At 35.1% G+C, this 21,009-nt stretch overlaps 1 protein-coding gene and 2 long non-coding RNA genes across 4 annotated transcripts; 2 read left to right on the plus strand and 1 right to left on the minus strand.

The window, feature by feature from the left end:
* Nucleotides 1–6,597: 6,597 nt before the first annotated feature.
* Nucleotides 6,598–7,804, plus strand: LOC135130439 (uncharacterized). Its single transcript, XR_010280776.1, has 3 exons — nucleotides 6,598–6,651; nucleotides 6,697–7,461; nucleotides 7,513–7,804. It is a non-coding gene; the product is annotated as an uncharacterized LOC135130439 (long non-coding RNA).
* Nucleotides 7,805–7,988: 184 nt separating this feature from the next.
* On the plus strand, nucleotides 7,989–19,532 carry LOC135129829 (probable multidrug resistance-associated protein lethal(2)03659). Of its 2 annotated transcripts, XM_064057095.1 has the most exons (12): nucleotides 7,989–8,101; nucleotides 12,115–12,256; nucleotides 15,121–15,234; nucleotides 15,283–15,516; nucleotides 15,566–15,996; nucleotides 16,048–16,204; nucleotides 16,251–17,462; nucleotides 17,515–17,854; nucleotides 17,913–18,063; nucleotides 18,119–18,343; nucleotides 18,392–19,338; nucleotides 19,388–19,532. In XM_064057095.1, the coding sequence occupies exons 3-12, from the start codon at nucleotides 15,149–15,151 to the stop codon at nucleotides 19,412–19,414; spliced, it is 3,810 nt and encodes a 1,269-aa protein (XP_063913165.1). In that variant the 5' UTR covers nucleotides 7,989–8,101; nucleotides 12,115–12,256; nucleotides 15,121–15,148; the 3' UTR covers nucleotides 19,415–19,532. The 2 variants fall into 2 exon arrangements, with proteins under 2 accessions (XP_063913165.1, XP_063913166.1); XM_064057096.1 differs by lacking the exon at nucleotides 12,115–12,256.
* LOC135129830 (uncharacterized) lies at nucleotides 10,508–10,906 on the minus strand. Its single transcript, XR_010280649.1, has 3 exons — nucleotides 10,762–10,906; nucleotides 10,614–10,707; nucleotides 10,508–10,554 (listed from the first exon to the last, which is right to left on the minus strand). It is a non-coding gene; the product is annotated as an uncharacterized LOC135129830 (long non-coding RNA).
* Nucleotides 19,533–21,009: the final 1,477 nt, after the last annotated feature.

Consider the following 21,009-nt stretch of genomic DNA (forward strand, 5'->3'; position numbering starts at 1 on the left):
TATAACTTACAAGAATCGAGAAAATTGTCACGGATAATAAAATTTTGTTATCACGTCATACAGTTGTGGTGTGTTATCACTGTTATCAATAAGAAGACCAACCAACTATTTAAGTATTTCCATTGTTAGGTTATTAAAATTAAGGGTTTTCTTCTGAATCTTAATCACCACAAATTTATTTATTTATTTATTTCAAATTGTTCTGTATTGAGACAGCCATTTCATTTAGAAGTTGAGAGATGAAAATAATTGTTATGCAGTTCGTAATAACAAGAATAGATGATTTTTATTTCTTGTATTGTGGTCGTGAATCTCACCATGCGACGTAACTTAAATTAAATTCAACGTAAAATATATAAAAAAGCGTAAATATTTTTCATATGTATAAAAACATTCTTGCAGTTGTAATAACCCAAACTTCCCGCCTTTAAATTGACCTTGAAAAAGTTTGAGAGGCCCGCGAAAAATTCAAAAATTCAAAATTTGGCCTTGGCTGTGGTCGTCTAACAAATAGGAACCTACGTTGTGTTTTTTTTGTTTTTGAAAAATGGCGGGAAGACGTTCTTTCATACAAGTGAGCATATACTGCATGTGAGTTGAGAGCGCAAGAAATAATAGACAAAATTAGGGAGGTCGAAATCCTTCCTTAGGAGGAAAAGAAACGAAGAGCGACAGTGACTCAGCGTGCCCTTCTGGTGACTCCGCAGGGCCACGGCGTCATCGGTCTTCATTCCCAAAAACCCCTGGGGTTTTATTCACCGAAATATTACATTTCAAACACCTTAAGATATATGAAAGAAAACACTCGCGAATTGACAGACATACACATATGAAAAACGAACAAACGGAAATTCTATACATCTGTTTGGAATTACTGCAAATATTTGAATATCAGAAATTTAATAAAAACAAAGCAAAAACTGAATCAAGTGACGGGATGCAAATACACAAGTTATTACAGGCGTGTGGCAGCAGATTTTTTTTTTTAAGTTACGGCAGTTAACAGGAGCACAACCATGGAGGAAGGAATATATATAATATAATATATATTCCTTCCTCCATGAGCACAACAAAAGTACCCCTGGGGCGTTGTAGCATAAGCGGAGTTTGGGCTACCGGTCTGGAGCTGTTCTCCCCCCACGACGGTGATTCTATCTATCGCAAAACCTACCCCACACGCATATCTCCATTACGAACGTGCCCTGCGGAACTAGGCCATTACGGTCGTCCGACCCGCAAGAGATCTCGGCTATGGGCAGAAGCCGAGAAATTTACATCATCGGCGGCAGCCCCTGAATCTATCCAAACCTGTGGACTTGTACAGGTGGCACGATAAATCTCGCCAGCTCGACTAGGAACCGAACTTCGCTTCTGCCACGTTTTCTGTGTCATTTAACCTCGATTCCATTTTAAAATATTCAATCTCTTAAAACTCTGATATTAACAACAACTGAACAAGTGTTAAAGTTTCAAAGAGCAATAAACAACATTTAGATTCGCCATACAATCTTGTTAAATCTTGAACAACAAATAATTCTTATGTGAGATTAAGGTTGGACATCAAATAATTTATATGATAGAAACATTCATCGACAAAGTATTTACAAAACAGAACTCAGCAAAGATGTATCAAACAGATGATCTGGTGTGTAATAAACTTGTACAAATAAAAATATTATGTGAGGATAAAACTGTAGAACATGAAATTTACGTGCAATTAAAATTATACAACAAATAAAATTACTGAGGTTAAAATTGTTAATTAGAAATATAGTATGAGGTGGTAAAATTGCAAGTTAACAAAATTTACAGGAGATTGATATTTGCCACACTTTATCAACGGTTCAAACAAAGATTTTACATTATGTTAAATTATGTCTTGATCTAAGTGATTGGTTACTTCAAAAAAAAACAATTTACTTTGAGAGTTTAAAATACCGCGAACTGGTTACCCCCAACAAAACACATAATAAACAAACACAAAAATATCCAATCATCGCTCCGAGGAAAAAGCGTCTCAGTGATGTAAATTTTAAAATCGTTGCGAGGAAAAAGCGTCTCGATGATGTAAATTTTAAAGTCGTTGCGAGGAAAAAGCGTCTCGGTGATGTAAATCTTAAAGTCGTTGCGAGGAAAAAGCGTCTGGGTGATGTAAATCTTAAAGTCGTTGCGAGGGCATGCCTTGATAAATTAATCAATCTGTAGCGTTGTGATGGCATGCCTCGATGAATTAATCAATCTGTAGCGTTGTGATGGCATGCCCCGATGAATTAATCATGATAACGATGATAACCGCCTAAGGGAAGAAAACATTTTAAACCCCTCCCGCCAGTTCGCAGTATAATGTACTTGTTTAACTGCCGTAAATGAACTATTAGCAATCTTGTGTGAAGAATTTAGAAGTGTTATAATGTAACACTTACGTATATGCATCCAGAAACCAATTCGTAATTAAACAACAAAGTGTTTTTCCTGACTAAGTGAATTTCATGAAATCTTCTAGCAAGTGGTTTATTTAAATAATCCTGATTGTTAAACTGTGTTTGCACTAGCTAACTATTAAGAAAAACTAACTTGATTGGTGAATTTACAAACAAAGAAACAAATTTACAGCACGTGTCTGCGTCGGCCGGAAATCCGCATTTCTCCGATTAAAAGGCCGCAAGAATTAACCGCGCGGGTTGGGGACAACAAGAGTGACGTCAGTTACGATTGATTGTCGTTAAACAAAGGCTTCCTCCCATTTTATTAACTACCAAACCAACTAATTTAAGCCTAGCGCTTACCACGTGTTTACACTCACACCAGCACATTCATAATGAATCTACGCCATGCAGTTTCTCTACCAACCCTCTAACTGAAATCTCCCTAGCGCTACGTGCCGCCATCTAACTCAATGATCATGCATTAAACCCGACATGTCTATTTGGTTGCTTATGTTTAACGATTCCCTTTTCGTGATTGAATTTTTTTTTTTTCAAATTGAAATTATTTAAATGTGATTTCGCGCCGCTGTTAATTAATTTCAGCGCGAAAACTTTGATTTAAATTCGGTCACCACACAGTCTTCTCTAAAATCTAGATTTGTGACTGTACGAATAGTGCGTCTCTGGTGAGCAAAAACGCGATATATCGGGATAACTAGGCTTCTTTTAGACAGTTTGGAAATACATCACTTTCAATAGTTCTGCACTCACACCGTAAATGACTTTTTTTGTACTTTAAACTACGAATTGATGACATTCCGCATAGCTTTTTTTTTGTTTACCGCAGTTTTAGCCTTTTGTATTGCCCACCTGTCTTTCGGAATCAGTGTTGTTTCGCAAATGTGTAGAGAGCGTCTACATATTGTTACGTTGTACGGGCGAATAAAAATTGGCGTGGATTAAAACTCAACAATTTATTTTTTAACAGTGTTGGGGGCAGATACTTTTAAAAGTATCTAGATACAGATTGTTTTCGATTTTTTCGAAATGTATCTAGATACAGATACAAGAAAACAGATACTTTTTGAAACTTTAGCAAATAAAATAACTGAAAACATGTTTATGTATATTTTATGTATTGTTTAATGAATTTTTTAAAATTAACAACATTTCGAACGAACATATTGTCACCTAAATTATTTCTTCTTGGTGTCAGAATTTGGTTTCCGCTACTAAGCAACCGTTCCACAGGTGCAGAAGAAGGGATTGTGGTATTAAATTTAAAAAATAAACATTTTACTGTAGCAGAGTTATTCAAGACTGAAAAATCTTTTCTTTTTTCCTGCAAATAGGCCATCGCTTCGCTGTTTGATGTGTCGCAAATTGTGCAATATTTATTACGTACGCTTAAAAACAATATATTTTTTTGTTTTTATTCGCATACTACAGTGTCCAAATTGTGTTTGAGTATATCTAATAATTATCTCCAGCATTAAAATTAATATTTCAAAAGAATACGGGAAATGATTATTCTATGCTGAAAGTCTGTTGTCGGCAACCTGTCATAAATTATTATTCTTCAATATCGGCTTACGATCTTTTTATGACCATGTCCGGTAATCGTCTATCCCGGTGCGACTTTAGGAAGAATTGTTGGTTCCGTTTAAGCCAAAATAACTACAATTTCTTAGAAAGGTATTTAAATCCCTTATACTTACCTAATTAGGATCAAACGCTGCTTGGCAGGCCGGAATCACCAGAGTGCAACTTTAAATTTTCAGATTTTTGTTGAAACTCATTTTTTTTAATCTCGTTTCACGATTTCTGAGAATATAGCACGATAAATTATTCTACCGAGGGTTGTAAAAATATTGATTTTATTGCCCAAGATTTACACTTAAACATAATCGGCACATTCTAGGGCAAAACGGACCTGCCAAGCCCGCCTGGCGTTAGGTCCAACAATGAAAAAGTGAAGAAATGACACATGTGGCAACAGGAAAAGATGCTACATTTGTCTGAAAAATAAAGTATAAAACAGTAACAAATATGCGATTTATGCTAGAGAAATGTATGTATTGAACATTCGATTAGTCGATTACAGAACTAATTTGTGCTAATTGAAAAAATTAATCATTATGTAACATTACTCTTATTTAATAACACAAACACAACCAGCGGGCCTACCGGACCAGGGTTGCTCAGGTACACAGATAAAATGCATTGCCCCGATAAGCGTAAACCCCGTGAATAATGAATTGTGGTTTATGGTTTTTAAAATACCATCTTACCATGGCTTAGATGTATTACCCCTCAGGATTATATTTAATATGTATAAGTACTGAAGGCTACAATGTAGGAAATGATGGTATTTAAAATATGAAAATTTCAGTGACAGAACACTATTAGTGGACCTCTTACCTCTATTTTTGTTTATGTGACCAAAATCACCAACATGAAGTATCAAAAATTACTACTATAGTATAACTCAACTAATAACTACTGAAAAAAAAGTGAAATAAAAAATGTATCTGTATCTGCACGATTAATTTTGTATCTAGATACAGATATTTTGTGCTTAAATTCGATTTTATCTAGATACTTTATTTAGATACAAGTATCTAGATACTGCACAACACTGTTTCTTAATAACTCGAATTTACACGATTAACTATTGCAACGATTGTGTACAGAAATTATTCCGGCGAATTTCACTGGACGCTCTTGACTCCACTTGCTGAATGATCCGTTCCCCAAAGGTGGACTCTATTTAAACACCACGTGCTCCTCCTCGAAGCCCTATGTCACCGCTTTTCGACTTCTCCGGAACCCCCATTCGCGACTTCCGTTTCTAGACGTTTCGGTGGCGATCCGCGCTGCTCTGTCGCTGCAATTGACGATGAGTCATCGTGTTCGGCGTATAGACAAAGATTAAGGAAAGTATAAGATGTCTCACTCGTCTCGATTCTTTTATTCTTTAGCTGTAGGCTCCAATGACCTTGAGTGATCTAGCCCTTTAAATGTGAGTTCTTTAAACGCGGCAAATTAAAAAATTATCTACTTCGAAGACGGTCTCTGTACTTAATTTCGTCGGATATCAAACATTAATAAAAACTCTATTTGCAAATATATTGTCTCCTCTACTTTGAGATAGGGTTCCTAATCAAGATTAAATATTAGTAAAATATATGCAGTAGATGCACCCAAGCAGCAGACTGTCGTCTAATTCACGTCAATTTTTGGTCATAACTCGTCGGCGACGTCATTCTCCCAAAAAATCACGTGATAATGACGAGATTTTTATGACTTACTTCTGACGTCAATTAATGACGTCAAAAGGCCGTCTTTTCTTCGTCATTTTTTATAGATTATATAATCAATTAGATGTGGGTCGTCGTATTCTTTAAAAAGTGGCCTTCATAATGCTGAATTATATTTAGAGCAAAAAATATAACGACTTTATTAGAAATACACCAAAGACACGTTTTTTCATTGTAATAATTTCTAATAAAATAATTATTTCTGAAAACTTGTCTGCTCTGGAAGTGTTATTTTGTAAGTACTTGCTTGGCAAATTATAAATAGAACATCCGGGGTTGAGCGTGAGACCCTACGACACAAACAAAGTCATAAAAATTCTTTGTCCATTGTCCCTAAAACGGGACAAGGTTTTGAAGAATTCCTTCGTCGAATTTTGATTTTATAGAGACGTTTCTAAAGTGATGATGGTTACCATAAAAATTTTATTTAATATTTAGTTTTATTAAATTTATTTCATCTAATGAAAAAATAATGCTCAACTTCCGTATTTACTGTACAATACATCAGATGTTTGAAGCGTGCATTCGGACTTTCCCCATTTTTAGGTATTTATGTTTATTGCACTTCACAGTGAAGCATTCCAATATTTCCAGTTGGTTCTCAACCACCGAAACTTTCTCGTGTATCCGTTACCCACTTCATTTTTAACGCAGTTTTGTGAAAATTTCTGCCATTCAATGTGAGTTGTACTTATTTACACTGGGTAAGTTAATATCTAATAAAGTAATCATTTTAATTTTTACGTGTTTCTGTTATTTTTGATAACTGTACGTAGATAACAAAAGCAGTTTTTTCAGATAAGCTGGAAGGACCACGATTAATCACTAAAGATACTTCCACTGATTATCATGAAGAACTTACGGTGATTGTTTTTGAAAATGAGGCGCCATAAAATATTGCAAAGGTATGTTACTGCAATTATTTATGAATAATGCTAATTTTATTCTAGATTTGAAACAAATACAAAACACATGTGCGAAACGAAAGAAATGCTAAAGGAAACGAGTGAAAAAATCTCCAACATGGAAACGTCATCAAATCTGACAACTGAAAAAGAAAACAAATATAGAAGTTATGCCGCCAAGACCACACCTAAACAAATTTTGACGAATTACAAGATTATCTTTGCCTATTCCCAGGCAACATGATGTCGTCTTTTTCACGTGAATAAATGGTCATCAATTACGTCATAGTGACCAAAGATTTCACGTGATATTGACGTACCAATGACGGTCAAATGTCTCGTCCAGATGACGTCATTTTCTAACGAACTACGGCATTTATTGTATACTTTCTTTAATCTTTGGTATAGACCAGAAAGGGGTGAAGGTTGTATTGCCGAATAGGCAACATGAAGGACATTTAGGGGCGGTTGCATAAACGCAAATCAAATTTAATCTCTGATTAACTCCATAGCAACGATTGTTATTATCATAGTTAAATAGTTCTTAATCAGAGATTAAATTTGATTTGCGTTTATGCAACCGGCCCTTAGCTTGTGGACGCCGGCATCGCATTTTGGATTTTTGAGGGGCAAGAGGTGGGTAGTAGGACACTGCGCAGATGCAGCCTGTGGCTGTGGGCTTCAGATTCTTCCCGGTCTTTTACTATTTACTGACATATGTCAATGTTGTGCGATGCAGTGTGATGTTTTGGAATAAAAGGTGTTTCACGGCTGAAATTCTCGCAAGTGACCGTGGAATTGATGTGAAAGGTAATGAAAATGTAATTATGTACTGATTGTTTGATAACAACCATGTTTCAGGACTGAGGCTTGCGCTTGAAGCGGAGGCAACACCATTGCAAAACATCACTTCGTCCTTCGAAGTATTTGGAATGATCTCAATGTGAATACCTTTTACTTTAAAATAACCTGGAGGAAATGGAAACCCTTGAATGGATCTGGTACTCCCAATTGACGTCTAGAAGTATTATGGTGGAAGGTTTGTGTTTTTGTTATTTTTTTGTTTATAACAGAATTGTTTTTTATTTTATTGTTAATTTCTGAATTGTATATATAGTCTATTTTTAATGTTTAATATACTTCGTTTGTAAAATTTTATGAATTTTATTTCTTTCCATTATTAAAACAAATAAGTAGTGATAGGCAACCGGTATGACACTATGTTGGAGTATGCAACTGGCAATACACGTAGCATGCATTTATTTGAATTTCCCACACTTTAGCATCGCAACATGACGGTCGAGAAATGTCACTGCTGCTGCCAATAAAATACATGGAGCCTGCGTTTTTTCTATATTGGTGTTCTGTGCAGAAAGGTCTCGACTGCAATAGGCCTCGCATCGGGCGGCGTAAGGCTGTATTTCGTACCAATATTTTAATTAATTCTCCGGTAAGCCATTTAATTTTGATTATTATCGCTTTTGTGTATACATTTCTCTGGATATGGCCACCTGCATTTGTCTACGCTTACGCTCCTACACGGCCGTCCGAATTCCGATAAAAGTTTGTTCCTGTTGACAGGAGGTCAAGGTGCGTCATCTAGCGACTATCAACCAAATCACTCGATGTCAAATTTTTGAAAATCAACTAACCGTTATTTTCAACTTTTTTTTTTTTTCTAACACTGACATTTTAAATCGTTTCTAAGATTCATTTAAACTCGACTACTAAGTTATCTATAAAATCCACTGTTCTTTATAAAGTACGTCGTCAATGGTAACGTCCTTTATACTATTTACAGTACGCTGCTTCATTTTTCGTAACATTTATTTATTGAATACAAAACTACAATTATTAAAATATAAATTTCCATTACTCTTGAAGGGTGAATTCTTGTTGTTGATGTTGATTGTCTCTACTACTTTCGAAGGCTGAATACAGCTTTGTACATCTAATCTGGTTGCTGACCTCTACATTGGAATCGTCGCTACTACTGTTTAAAAAATTAAAAAATGCTAAATGTATAGGTGATATTATGATAGATGAGCATAAACCCAGCATAAATCTGGTACTTACGCTTGCATCAAGGAAAGTCCGAATAACGTCTTCCGTCACTTTTTTTACACCTTTTTCTGACGTCCACTGATTAAAAGCCACGTACACCTTCTCATAAGCGTTTTTTGATTTTGCGGGTAATAATTTAGTGCGTAATTCATTGGCTTTTTCTAATATTCCGATTGAAAGGCGTTCACACATTTTAACGAACAAAATTTTTTTTTCAAAATTTGTTGATACTATTACCATGACTACTACCCACGGCAGCCTCAAGAAACATTTTGCCTCACTAAAAATCTCCCGATAAAATATTAATAACAGACGATTTCGCATCAAATAAGCTTCAGTGTTAGAAAACATTTTTAAGATAACACGGTGTTTTATAGTTGAAAGGACTCGGTCCCATTAAAACCTCGCTTTCTTCGGTCGCTCGGATTTAAACTGGGACCGCGTCCTTTAAAGTACCTATAAAACACCTAGTTATCTTAATAGCTATTAAGTTAAAAAATGGTTCGTAAGTGTTTAGTTTGCGGAAACACTGAAAAGCCACTATTTGAAATTCCCAGCGACCCAAAAATTCGAGAAAAATGGTTGCAATGGCTTGAAAAATTTTGTAAATAGTTTCTAAATTATTATTCTATATTAATTGTTTATGTAATTATCGGCATAACAAACATTACCCAACGGTCTGTTGTATGTTGAAAACATTTTGAAAATGAATCCCTTGTTTCCCCATTCAAAAAAATTCGTTTGAGTAAAAATGTCCCTACCTTTCCGGAAGCATAACTTATGAAAAGCCACAATATTTCGTATATTCTTTTGTTAAACTAGGCTGCTCCTGTTGATCCTATACCTGGCCCATCCAATACTGATACTCCTCAAGATCTACGTCCTAATCCTCTGAAAAAATCGTGTGATTCAGCGTGTAATAATTCCCACTCCATGTCTATAATCTCTGATCTTTGGTACAAATGTAAACTATTACAACAAGAACTGAACCGAGCTAATGAGAAATATCTCAAAATGACAGAGGATTCATGAACTGGAAGATGAGAAAAAAGAAAACTATGAAAAAATAAAGATTGTGGATGCAATTACGGCAGATGCGGATGCAGGCGAAGAAAAGGCTATATTTTTGATAAACTTGGTCACAAATTATTCTAAAAAAGTGCCAAGATGGTCTACAGTAGCAATTAGACTGTGTACAGTGTGGAAATTTTGTTCCCCAAAAGGATACAGATTTTGCCACAATCATTTAGTCAAGCTTCCATCAAAAGACACCATTTGTAAATATATTGATAAATACAAAGGTCAGAATGAGTTGATTCGACAACGTTTGGAAGCTAAAATAACGCAGTTCAAACATCCCATTGAACGTGTATGTTCACTAATTGTTGATGATATGGCAATCAAGGAAAAAGTGAACTATAGCAGAGCAGAAGACCACATTTTTGGCTTAGACACCGCTACTTGTTCCACTATTGGTAAAAAACCGCGTGTAGCCAATAAAATGCTGTGCTTTGTCATCCATGGATTGTCCAGAAAGTTTACCATCCTGTAGGATATTTCTTTCATGCAACCCTAACATCTAAAGATTTTTATTTGTTGACACAAAGAGTCTTTCGCTTGGTTACAGATTGTGGATTTGTAGCAATAAGATTAGTTGCTGAAAATTTTTCCGCAAACGTGTCACTATTTAAAAGCTTCGGAAATGGAAGTCTGAAAAATCGTGTAGATCATCCCACACTTGAGAATATGTCTCTATTTTTTTCATTCGATTTCTGTCATGCACTGAAAAATGCTCGACATGACATGAGTTCCTCCCAAGGCACAATTTCATCTTCCTACCTGAAAGAACTGCATGAGTTACAACAAGGAATGCCCATCAAGCCCGTAAGATATTTTACTAAAAAACATCTCTATCCTTCTAATTTCAAAAAAATGAATGTTTTACGTGCAATACAAATTTTTTCTCCAGCTGTGACATCTTCTTTACGGTTTCTAAAAGAAGAAGGCCAGGAGCAATTCAGCGGTGTTGAAAGCACAATTACTTACATGGAGAATATGTATTATTTCTTCAGAATTCATAACGTCTCAAGAAAAGATGATTACATTCGTTGTCTGGATAGTGCAGTAGCGCCATATATACATATTAATGACGAACGTCTTGAATGGTTGAATTCTACATTTCCTGATTATATTGACGATATTCAGACGACTTCTGCCAATGTTAATTTAAAGGGATTGACAAAGGAAATTGCGGAGGCTTTAAAATTCACTGCTAAAAGTACTTATAGATATACTTAATACCTGTGTATCAAGTTTTTACTTCAAGAAGCAGGATTTTACTATGTGTTAACAAGGTCTTTCAGTTCCGACGCAACTGAGGGAATGTTTTCACACGCACGACTCAAGGGTGGTTCAAATGACGCAACGAACGAAAGAAGCGCAGAATATGCTTTGCGACAAATTTTGAGATGCGGAATTATTAAAGCCTCTTCCTCGGCAAATACAGTAACCAACACAGACTCAATTAGCCGTGCTCAAATGACACTTACACACACAGAACATTATATAATTTCTGAAGTAGATCACGGAGTAGACGTTACAATGCGTGCAGCCACACAACTAACACCACTAACACCAGAAAACTTGCCGCTTGATTTAAATGATAAATTAGAGAATCTGAGTGCCAGCGCTGAACCAAGCGAAAATATTTATTCGGCTTCTGTGGCATTTCTTGCAGGATATGTAATAAAAAAAATAAACGACAAATGGGCCTGTGATGTATGCCTCACACCACTGTTGTCCAAGACCATACCAGGACCACTATTGAAATTAATCCTTCTGCAAGACCGTGGAGGATTAACTTACCCAAATGATGATGATCGGATATAGCAATATTTATTGGAAATGTCGAATATAGCGAGAGGAGTCAATGTTACCGAAAACATTATCAAAGCAGTTTTTGTATCGAGTTTGAAACTAGAACTAAAGAGCGACAAGACGGTTTTCATTCACATGTGTCCACAACTTTGTTCGAACTCTAATCAAGGTCGAACACTAAAGATTTAACATTAAATTGCATAGACGTTGGCACCTATTATATCTCACTAATATCGCGTGATTTTTTTTTAACTTTTACGTAACAGTATAATTGAAACTTCTAACATAAGCGTCATAGCTAACTGTAACAGAGATAAAAAAAATCAGCCGGGATTTAACATTGTTTCTCTGATATATATGTCAGGTGCAAATCTCGAGACAAAAAGGGCACTCTTTCATTGGACGATTTTAATAGTGGGGAAGTTTTCTAATTTCTTCAATCAAATTGCTTCCTTGTTAGTTCTGTTTTCGTGTTTAATGTAGTTTTTTGTCTGGACGCTTCTATGATTTTTTTTGTTTTAGTTTCTCTTCAGATAACGAATCCGCATGATAACGGTATCGATACTCGAGTTTCAGTTAGTTAACTTTATTCGTGCAACGTGATACAACTTACATAAAAACGGTTAACAAATTTGGTTTTAAACGAAGGGTTTACTTTGTACAGGTACGTATATTTTGTATAATATATAAATTATCTTTCATTCATTCCGTATATACTTCTTTTTCCAATTTCTACAAATAAAATGCTCATTTTGTATATTAATAAATCTAGCTATTAAAACAATAGTTTAATCGAATGGATGAATAAAATATTTATAGCAACACTTTATTCACACTGTCATTGACAACACGAATAAAGTAAAAAATCTAAAAATTCGCACTACCACTGAAATTTTCGTTGCTATGGATGTGTGGATATTCAACTAAAATTTGCAACGCTTGATAGCCCACCTCCTGTAAAACAATCCTAATGAAAGTCCAGGAACATCCTTTGAATTTGACCGTGACGAAAGTACAGGCAGCTTAGGCAATTTACCTTCTTTAAGTGTTCATCATATTAGTTACAATTAATATTTATGTATATGGATTACCTAAACAATAAATTTTTTGAAAAATTTTGCGAAATTGGAAAAAAACTTGTATGATACACGTGAATAAACACATTTTATCCACACAAAAACATTATCATACTCGGCTTCGCCTCGTGTGCTAAACTATTTTTTCGTTGGATAAAATTCACTTTTATTCACTTATACCATAAATAGCTATTAATTATGTAAGTTTGTGTCAACATTATGTCTACAATAAACTAATAACTGATTAATAAAATAACAGTTGCAGTTGTCTAGAACACTTAAAACAGAAACGAATAAATGACAACATTCATAAAAATGGAAAATTATTTATTTGGGTAGACTATGAAAATACATGATAATTTTTTTTTAATTATCACTCAAAGAATTTATATAAATATGTCCAATGAAAAAAGTAACTTAACAAATTGCAAAAAATAAATATTTTGCTGTCGTTATGAAGATCAGAGTATCAAAATATAAGTACTTATCCTTCTAATAAATTAGGTACCAAAATTATCTCTTTATTGTTGTCAAACCAAATATTAAGGTCACCAAGGTATACGTTAATCTAATAATTATTCCAATAGCCCTTCCAAGAGCCCTTGAATTTTCTTCAGACTTCTTTTGTATGAATTGTACGATATATCAAATCACCGTTTTGTGGCTATTGTTGGCCCCACTGTGTTCGCTTGGGTTACTTTCAATGTTAATTTCATTTGAGCTATTCTCTTGGGATATTCCGATGAATGTGGAACCCATTTGTGCTAAACTCCTGCTCTGATGGTTATGAATTCATGGGTAAAACCGTTTTTCTCCTGTCGATGTATCCTTCGGTCCCTGAATCCGATTTTCACCCACCAAGTCTCTTTAAAAATGTTAAGACACCTCCACACCTCCTTCTGAAGCAGTGGTCAGTCAATGTTTTCCCGTTGGCCACATTCTTTCCCTTGCTTCCGATCTTATGGATGCCAGTCACATTCCGAGTGCACTTTCTGTGTATATTTTCAGAAAAAAAGACGATCTTCGGACATATAGCTTCACGTTAGGCACGTATTTTCTATACAGTTGGAGCAAGCAATCTATATCTTGAAGTTTCATATTTACTGGTCCATGATTCTCTAACCAAAGTAAACAACTTTAAGCACTCTTATTTATCCACGTCCAGAATATTTTTAATTCCATATGCCTTTGCTAAAAGACTAAGACATTCTGTCAGAACAGCAAATATTTTGCCTGATTTCCCCCTTATGCTTTTTTAGAAAGTACGGAGGTGCAAATATTAAGAAATTTCCACATTCTCCAGTAGCTCCACAATGAAGAACGTTTCTTTTATAAATAAATATTTACTAATGCAATAAAATAACCCAACAATGCATAACCGGAGTATTTTTTTGTTTTTAACTTCTCGAGCATAAGCTGAAGTCCGTCAGACGACTACTTTCATGTTTTCTCAGCGTTTGAGACACCAGTACAGCATTAAAAATAGATCTCTCGTCCCCGTGTGTCTGTCACCTGCGTCGATATTTATAATAAGACAAATAATTTCCAAAACTATTGCACAGATTTTTGTTGTCACGACAGTTTTTGAAGTTTGCAAACTCTTCGGGGCAAGATGTAAAGTAATGTATTATAAACAGGCTTCGGCAATGTGGAAGTGGTGCATCATTCGCACTCATTGCCGTCCGGCAGCGACCTACTGCCAGCGCTATCACAATCGTGGCCACGTTTTCTGCTACAATCTCGAGCATTCGTAGTGACAATGACTATTTTTTCCAGAGTCTCCTCAGTTAGACGAGTTCTCCTAGATGTTAAAATGTTTTAAAAATTAACAATGACTGGTCAACATCACAATTTTCGTGATGATCTTGTTTAGATAAACCCTGATTTGCATCAAACGCCACTGAGGTTGTGACGTGGTTGAGACTGTACAGTCGGCCAGCCAAATTTATCGCCTGGTGTCGCGCCGGCGTACTTATTATTTGTCTGGCGGATTCCTCAGCAGTCGTCATCACTTCCACGTTGATTAAGCCTGATTATAAAATTGCACAAAGATAGATTGGACCTGCTGAATCAGCGTAGGAAAAATTTGGACCCACAGCCCTGAAAGTTCTAATTTTACACAATCAAATATATTACTTTAAAAACAATTTTTTCCTGTATTGAGTGCGATGACGATATTTTGTGAGCTGCGTCTGGATTTAAGAATCGGCAAAAACACTGCAAGTAATTTGTGATGAGAAAACGTTTCTTTTCACGAGAGGGCTGTTAAGTAATAATCTGCACATTATTGGAGTTAGTTATCACTGAAGCGTTTTTACATTGTTATTTACTTTGTTACACAATTAATGCTTAGTACAAATATGTATATCTGTCTTTAGAATGATCTCTAAATAAAACGTAACACTATTACTTAAATAGTATTGTTCAAGAAATTGTTAACGTCTCGTTTTAGGACTTGGCTGTGGTAACAATTTTGCATTATGGAAGGCAAAAGTGTCTTTAACAAGTACAAACTACAATCACATCCTCAGGAAAATTCTAATTTCCTCTCCGACTTATTTTTCTGGTAAACTTAGTAAAACTGTTAAAATCACTCTTACTTGCAAACTTATAGTTGGACAATTCCAATGTTTAAGATTGGTATTAAAAAAGAACTAACAGAAGAAGATATTTATCAAACTCTAGAACGTCATGATGCTGGTAGATTTGCAGGTGAATTAGAAAAAGCCTGGAACGAGCAATTGGGTCAAGGTGTTAAACCTTCGTTATGGAAAGCGATATGGAAAATTTTTAAATGGGATATTATAACGTCAATGATCCTTTATTTTTTTATAGAATTCATCATCAGGTAGAACGAATCAAAAGTGTTCACACGTAATTACAACAATTTTTTTTAGAATTAGCCGACCGGTAGCTTTAGGAAAATTAATGGGCTACTATTCGCCCACTGAGACGGAAGTATCAAAGTCTGATGCCATAATATATGCATCTATTATAGTGATAGCATGTTTTATTGATATGGTTACTTGGCATACCTGGGTAATGCATTTTCAGCAGCTTTCGATTAAAGTTAGGGTTGCAGTATCATCTTTATTGTACCGAAAAGCTTTACGACTTAGTAAAAAAGCTTTAAATGAAACCACTGTAGGCCATATTATCAACTTGTTGTCGAATGATATGAATCAGTTAGTATTATTCTGTGGAGCTTTCAACGCACTGTGGGCGTCTCCTCTTCAAGCGGTACTTATTTTGTATATACTATATTACATATCAGGACCGACGGCGTTAGCGGGGCTTATTTTTATTGGGACACTTACACCACTTCAGTGTACGGATCTAATTAAAATTGAAAAGTTTTTATACATTTTTTGATTTACAGTATTCTTGAGTAAAAAGGCAGCTTTTTATAGATTGCGAATAGCTTTAAAAACAGATGAACGAATTCGTTACATGAGCGAAATCATTTCAGGAATCCAAGTAATCAAGGTCTATAACTGGGAACAACCATTTGTTAAACTTATAGATGCAATCAGAAGGTAAATTTACAATAACTAATTCTATAAATTAAATTAATTTTTCCAGAAAAGAAATGTACTTAATCAAAATCGCAAATTATCTGAGAGCTTTAACCACATCTTTTTCTTTTTTCATTGGTCGAACTGCAATTTTTCTTTGCATTGTCACGTATGTTCTAACTGGAAATAGTCCCGATGCCCAATATGTTTTCGTCTTAGCTTCCTTTTACGATATGCTGATGATTTCTGTTTCATTGCATCTTCCAGATTCCGTTTCTGAAGTGCTACAATCGAATGTGGCTATAAAAAGATTCGAAAATTTCTTGAACCTTGAAGAAGTTAGTACAAACACTATCATAAGCAAGGAAATTGGTTTGAGCATAGAAAAGGCAACCGCTAAATGGTCGAAAGACTCCACACAAAATACCTTGCATAATATAAGCTTTAAAGTAGAAGATGGACAAGTAGTTGCTGTTATAGGACCAATTGGTAGTGGGAAATCTAGTCTTCTGCAACTATGTCTCAACGAATTATCTGTAAGCGAAGGCTTTGTGCAAACCGGTGGTCGAATATCATATGCTAATCAAGAACCATGGTTGTTTGTCGGTACAGTTAAACAAAATATACTTTTTGGTGCACCCATGGATAAATTTAAGTACAATAAAGTCATCAAAGTGTGTGCTTTAGAAGAAGATCTAGGACAATTTCCTCATGGTGATAACACTGTTGTTGGAGAGAGGGGTATACTGTTAAGCGGTGGTCAAAAAGCTAGAATTAATCTAGCCAGAGCTGTGTACAGAGATGCTGATATTTATTTACTGGATGACCCTCTCTCAGCTGTTGATGCAAGCGTTGGAAAACATATCTTCAAACATTGTATCAAGGACTATTTGAAAGGCAAATGTGTCGTTCTTGTAACACACCAAATACAGTACTTAAGTTCAGTAGATAACATTTATTTGGTAGTAAACGGTTCAATAGCAGTTTCTGGTAGTTACAAAGAATTACAAGCATCGGGTGAAGATTTCAGCAAAGTTTTAAATAATGAAGAAAATTTTGACCATGAAGACGTTGTAGTTGCAAATGAAACTACAGATATAAAAGAAGAGCCAGAACAAAACGAAGAAGAAGAAAAAAGAACATCTGGAAAGGTATCAAAAGAGGTTTACATGAGATTTATTCGCGCTGGTGGTTCCTACTGTATTTTTCTATTAATGATATTACTGTTCGTTTTAACTGAAATCTTTGCCAAGGGTTCGGATTACTTTATCACATTTTGGTAAGTCTACTGTCTGAGTTCACGTGTGTTACTCATATAGATTATTTTGAAGGGTAAATTTAGAACAACGACGATTAGGTCAAAACATATCACTTAACAACTCATCAGAATTTTACTTTGAGGACATTTATTTTACAAAAACAATTTGTATTTATTTGTATGCAGGCATAATTGGCTTGTTGATAATATTTGCTACAGTTCGATCTATGTCTTTTATTAGAGGATGTATGATAGCATCAGTTAATCTGCATGATAAAATGTTTACCAGTACTGTGAAGGCCACCATGAGATTCTTTTATACCAATTCTTCTGGAAGAATATTGAATAGGTTTTCTAAAGACATTGGAACCATAGATGAGGCTCTTCCTGATTTGCAAATGGATGTTTTGCAGGTAACAAATACACAATAAAATATCTCGACATTGTCAGCTACTAAGAAAAATGTTTCAGCTAACATTGTCGGTAATCGGTACTTTTGGAGCAATATGTTTGATTAGTCCTTGGACCCTAATTCCTACATTAGCAATTAGTATCATTATGTATTTTATTAGAATGGTTTTCCTTACAACCAGTAGGAGTATTAAACGGATGGAGTCTACGAGTACGATGTTCGCTAATCCTTGACGATTTCTTTTAGTGATCTGATATCTTTTTAGATCGCAGTCCTATTTTTGCTCACCTTACAGAATCCATGAAAGGTTTAACCACAATCAGAGCATGCAACGCTGAACTACTCTTGGAAAAAGAATTCGACAACTATCAAAACGTACATTCTTCAGTGTTTTACATGTTTTTAGGGAGCAATCGAGCTTTCGCCACTTGGCTGGATATTGTCTGTGTTATCTACGTTCTAGTCATAACTGTCATCGCATTGACTAAAGGTTAGTACGTAAATTTTACTCATTTCAGCTAAAATTCTTCCTTCATAGAAACGTATGGTGGAAATGTTGGTTTTGTCATAACTCAAGGAATGAGTTTAACAGGAATATTCCAGTGGGGAATGAGACGATGGAGTGAACTGGAAAACCAAATGACTTCAGTCGAAAGAGTAATTGAATACATAGATGTTAAACGCGAAAGTGACAACCAAATCACAAAACCTAAACTAGAATGGCTTCAACACGGCAAAATAGAATTTAGATCTATCTTCATGAAATATTCTCCAGAGGATCCCTATGTTCTCACAAATTTAAATGTTCTCATCAAGCCTAACGAGAAAGTTGGAGTAGTTGGTAGAACAGGCGCTGGAAAATCTTCGCTAATATCCGTTTTGTTCCGGCTGGTAGACTTCGAAGGTAATATTTTCATAGACGAAGTAGATACTAAGTCTGTGAGCCTCAGTTCTGTGAGATCTGGAATTTCAATTATTCCACAAGAACCGATTCTGTTTTCCGGTTCTGTAAGGAAAAATTTAGATCCATTTGATGAATATGGAGATGAGAAAATTTGGAATGTTTTAGAAGAAGTAAAATTAAAGGACTTTATTATAGATTTACCGGCAGGTCTTTACAGTAATTTGTCGGAAGGTGGTTCTAACTTTAGTGTTGGTCAGAAGCAACTGATCTGCTTAGCGAGAGCCCTATTGAGGAATAATAAAATTTTAATGTTGGATGAAGCTACTGCTAATGTTGATCCTCATACCGACGAGTTGTTACAGAGGACTATAAGGACTAATTTTGCGAACTGCACAGTTTTGACTATTGCACACAGGTTGCATACAATCATGGATTCAGATAAGGTATTGGTTATGGATAGTGGTAGGGCTGTGGAGTTTGAACACCCCTATATGTTGTTGCAAAAGAGAGGAGCTTTTTACGACTTAGTCATGGAAACTGGAAGAAAAATGGGTGAAAGCTTAATAGAAATAGCACAGAAGGTAATACTGTTAAATTTATTGGTCTTTTCTTTATTGTATCTTGTTTCAGAATTACATCGGTTGCAGTTATCAATAATATAGCCTTTCATAAGATGAAGTTGTACATGAGTACCATGGGTTTCTAACACTGAATCTGTTTTTTTGATGATATTTCTGTTATATAAAGTATTATTAAAAAAAAAATTAATTTTTAACTTATTTTGATCTTCTTTCACCTAAATTTTGTACTACGTTTCCTGAGAAAGAAAAAATAATTTTACGAAGATTGTTGAACCATCAACTTACAGAATCTCAGAGTGAGAAACATGTGAAAAAACGAGTGCGTTTTGTGCATCTGATGGCTTTTAGAAAGAGTGAGCTGCAGACAATAAGTGAGGCAAGTGTCAGGTGTAAAAATGGATACATATATTTTTTTTTAATTCACGACGTCGAGTCAAATACAAAACACTGGGTTTCTAATTTTCATAAATTTTGAAAAAATGCAAAACAGTACAATGTTATAAATATCAAAACTAATATTAATAATAGTACACAAAATCAGTTAACAAACCTATTAAATCTGACTGAACAATTTTCCGGTGATATTGGTATGTCTTTTGGTATTGAGAAATGTAAGACCCAAGCAATCAGAAAAGGCGTCCAACACCAAGTACCACATATAACCCAGATTAAGGAAATAATCGAAGCCCAAGAACGAAACGATACATACAAATATCTGGGTTTCTGTCAGTCCTCCCACATCAATCATACCAAAACGAAAACACAGTTGAAAGATCAATACCTAGCGAGATTAAAATTAATATTGAAGACACAGTTAAATGGAAAAAAATTAATGAAAGCAGTAAATACATTCTGCGTTCCACTACTAACATATTCTTTTGGAGTCATTAAATGGTCCAAAACTGATCTTGAAAATTTAAACATCGCAACAAGGAAAATCTTCACACAGTATAGAAGGCATCATCCAAAATCGTCGATTGAAAGATTCTCATTACCAAGACAGAATGGAGGAAGGGGTTTCCAGAACCTAGAAAACTTATATCAGAAACAAATCTCAGATTTGAAGAAGTATTTCTTGAAACGAGCGGAAAGAAATGAAATGTTTCGCACCATCACAAGAGCAGATTTGAACCACACACCCTTAAATCTGTCGAACACCGAAGAAATCCACACCCCCCACACAATAGACAAAATAATAAGTGGACTAAAACAAAAACAACTACATGGAAAATTCTACAAAGACTTAGAAGAAACTCATGTCAATAAGAAGATGTCATTGATTTGGTTAAAAAAATCAAGTTTGTATGCCGAAACAGAAGGATTTGTGTTTGCTATTCAAGACCAAGTAATCAATACCAAGAATTACAGAAAATACATCATCAAAGATCCGAATATAAGAAACGACTGCTGTCGCCTCTGCAAAGCAAAACCTGAAACGATCCAGCACATAATCTCTTCCTGCAGCATCCTAGCACAAACTGACTACAAAGCTAGACACGACAACGCCGCCAAAATCATCCACAAAGAATTAGCAACACTTATGAACTTAATCGAAGATACGACATCCTATTACACTTACATTCCATCTCCATTCCTTGAAAATAACAAATACAAATTATACTGGGATCGCACAATACTTACAGACTTAAACATTACAGCTAACAGACCAGA

Source organism: Zophobas morio, unplaced genomic scaffold, assembly GCF_036711695.1.
Source record: "Zophobas morio isolate AGI-343-1 ecotype UQ-CSIRO unplaced genomic scaffold, CSIRO_AGI_Zmor_V1 ptg000017l, whole genome shotgun sequence".
NCBI classification, from domain to species: domain Eukaryota; kingdom Metazoa; phylum Arthropoda; class Insecta; order Coleoptera; family Tenebrionidae; genus Zophobas; species Zophobas morio.

Coding starts and splice junctions, on each gene's coding strand:
- LOC135129829 (XM_064057095.1), top strand. CDS start 15,149: ATGGAAGGCAAAAGTGTCTTTAACAAGTACAAACTACAATCACATCCT. Junction 15,997..16,047: donor GACACTTACACCACTTCAGT/GTACGGATCTAA, acceptor TTTGATTTACAG/TATTCTTGAGTAAAAAGGCA. Junction 17,463..17,514: donor GATTACTTTATCACATTTTG/GTAAGTCTACTG, acceptor ATTATTTTGAAG/GGTAAATTTAGAACAACGAC.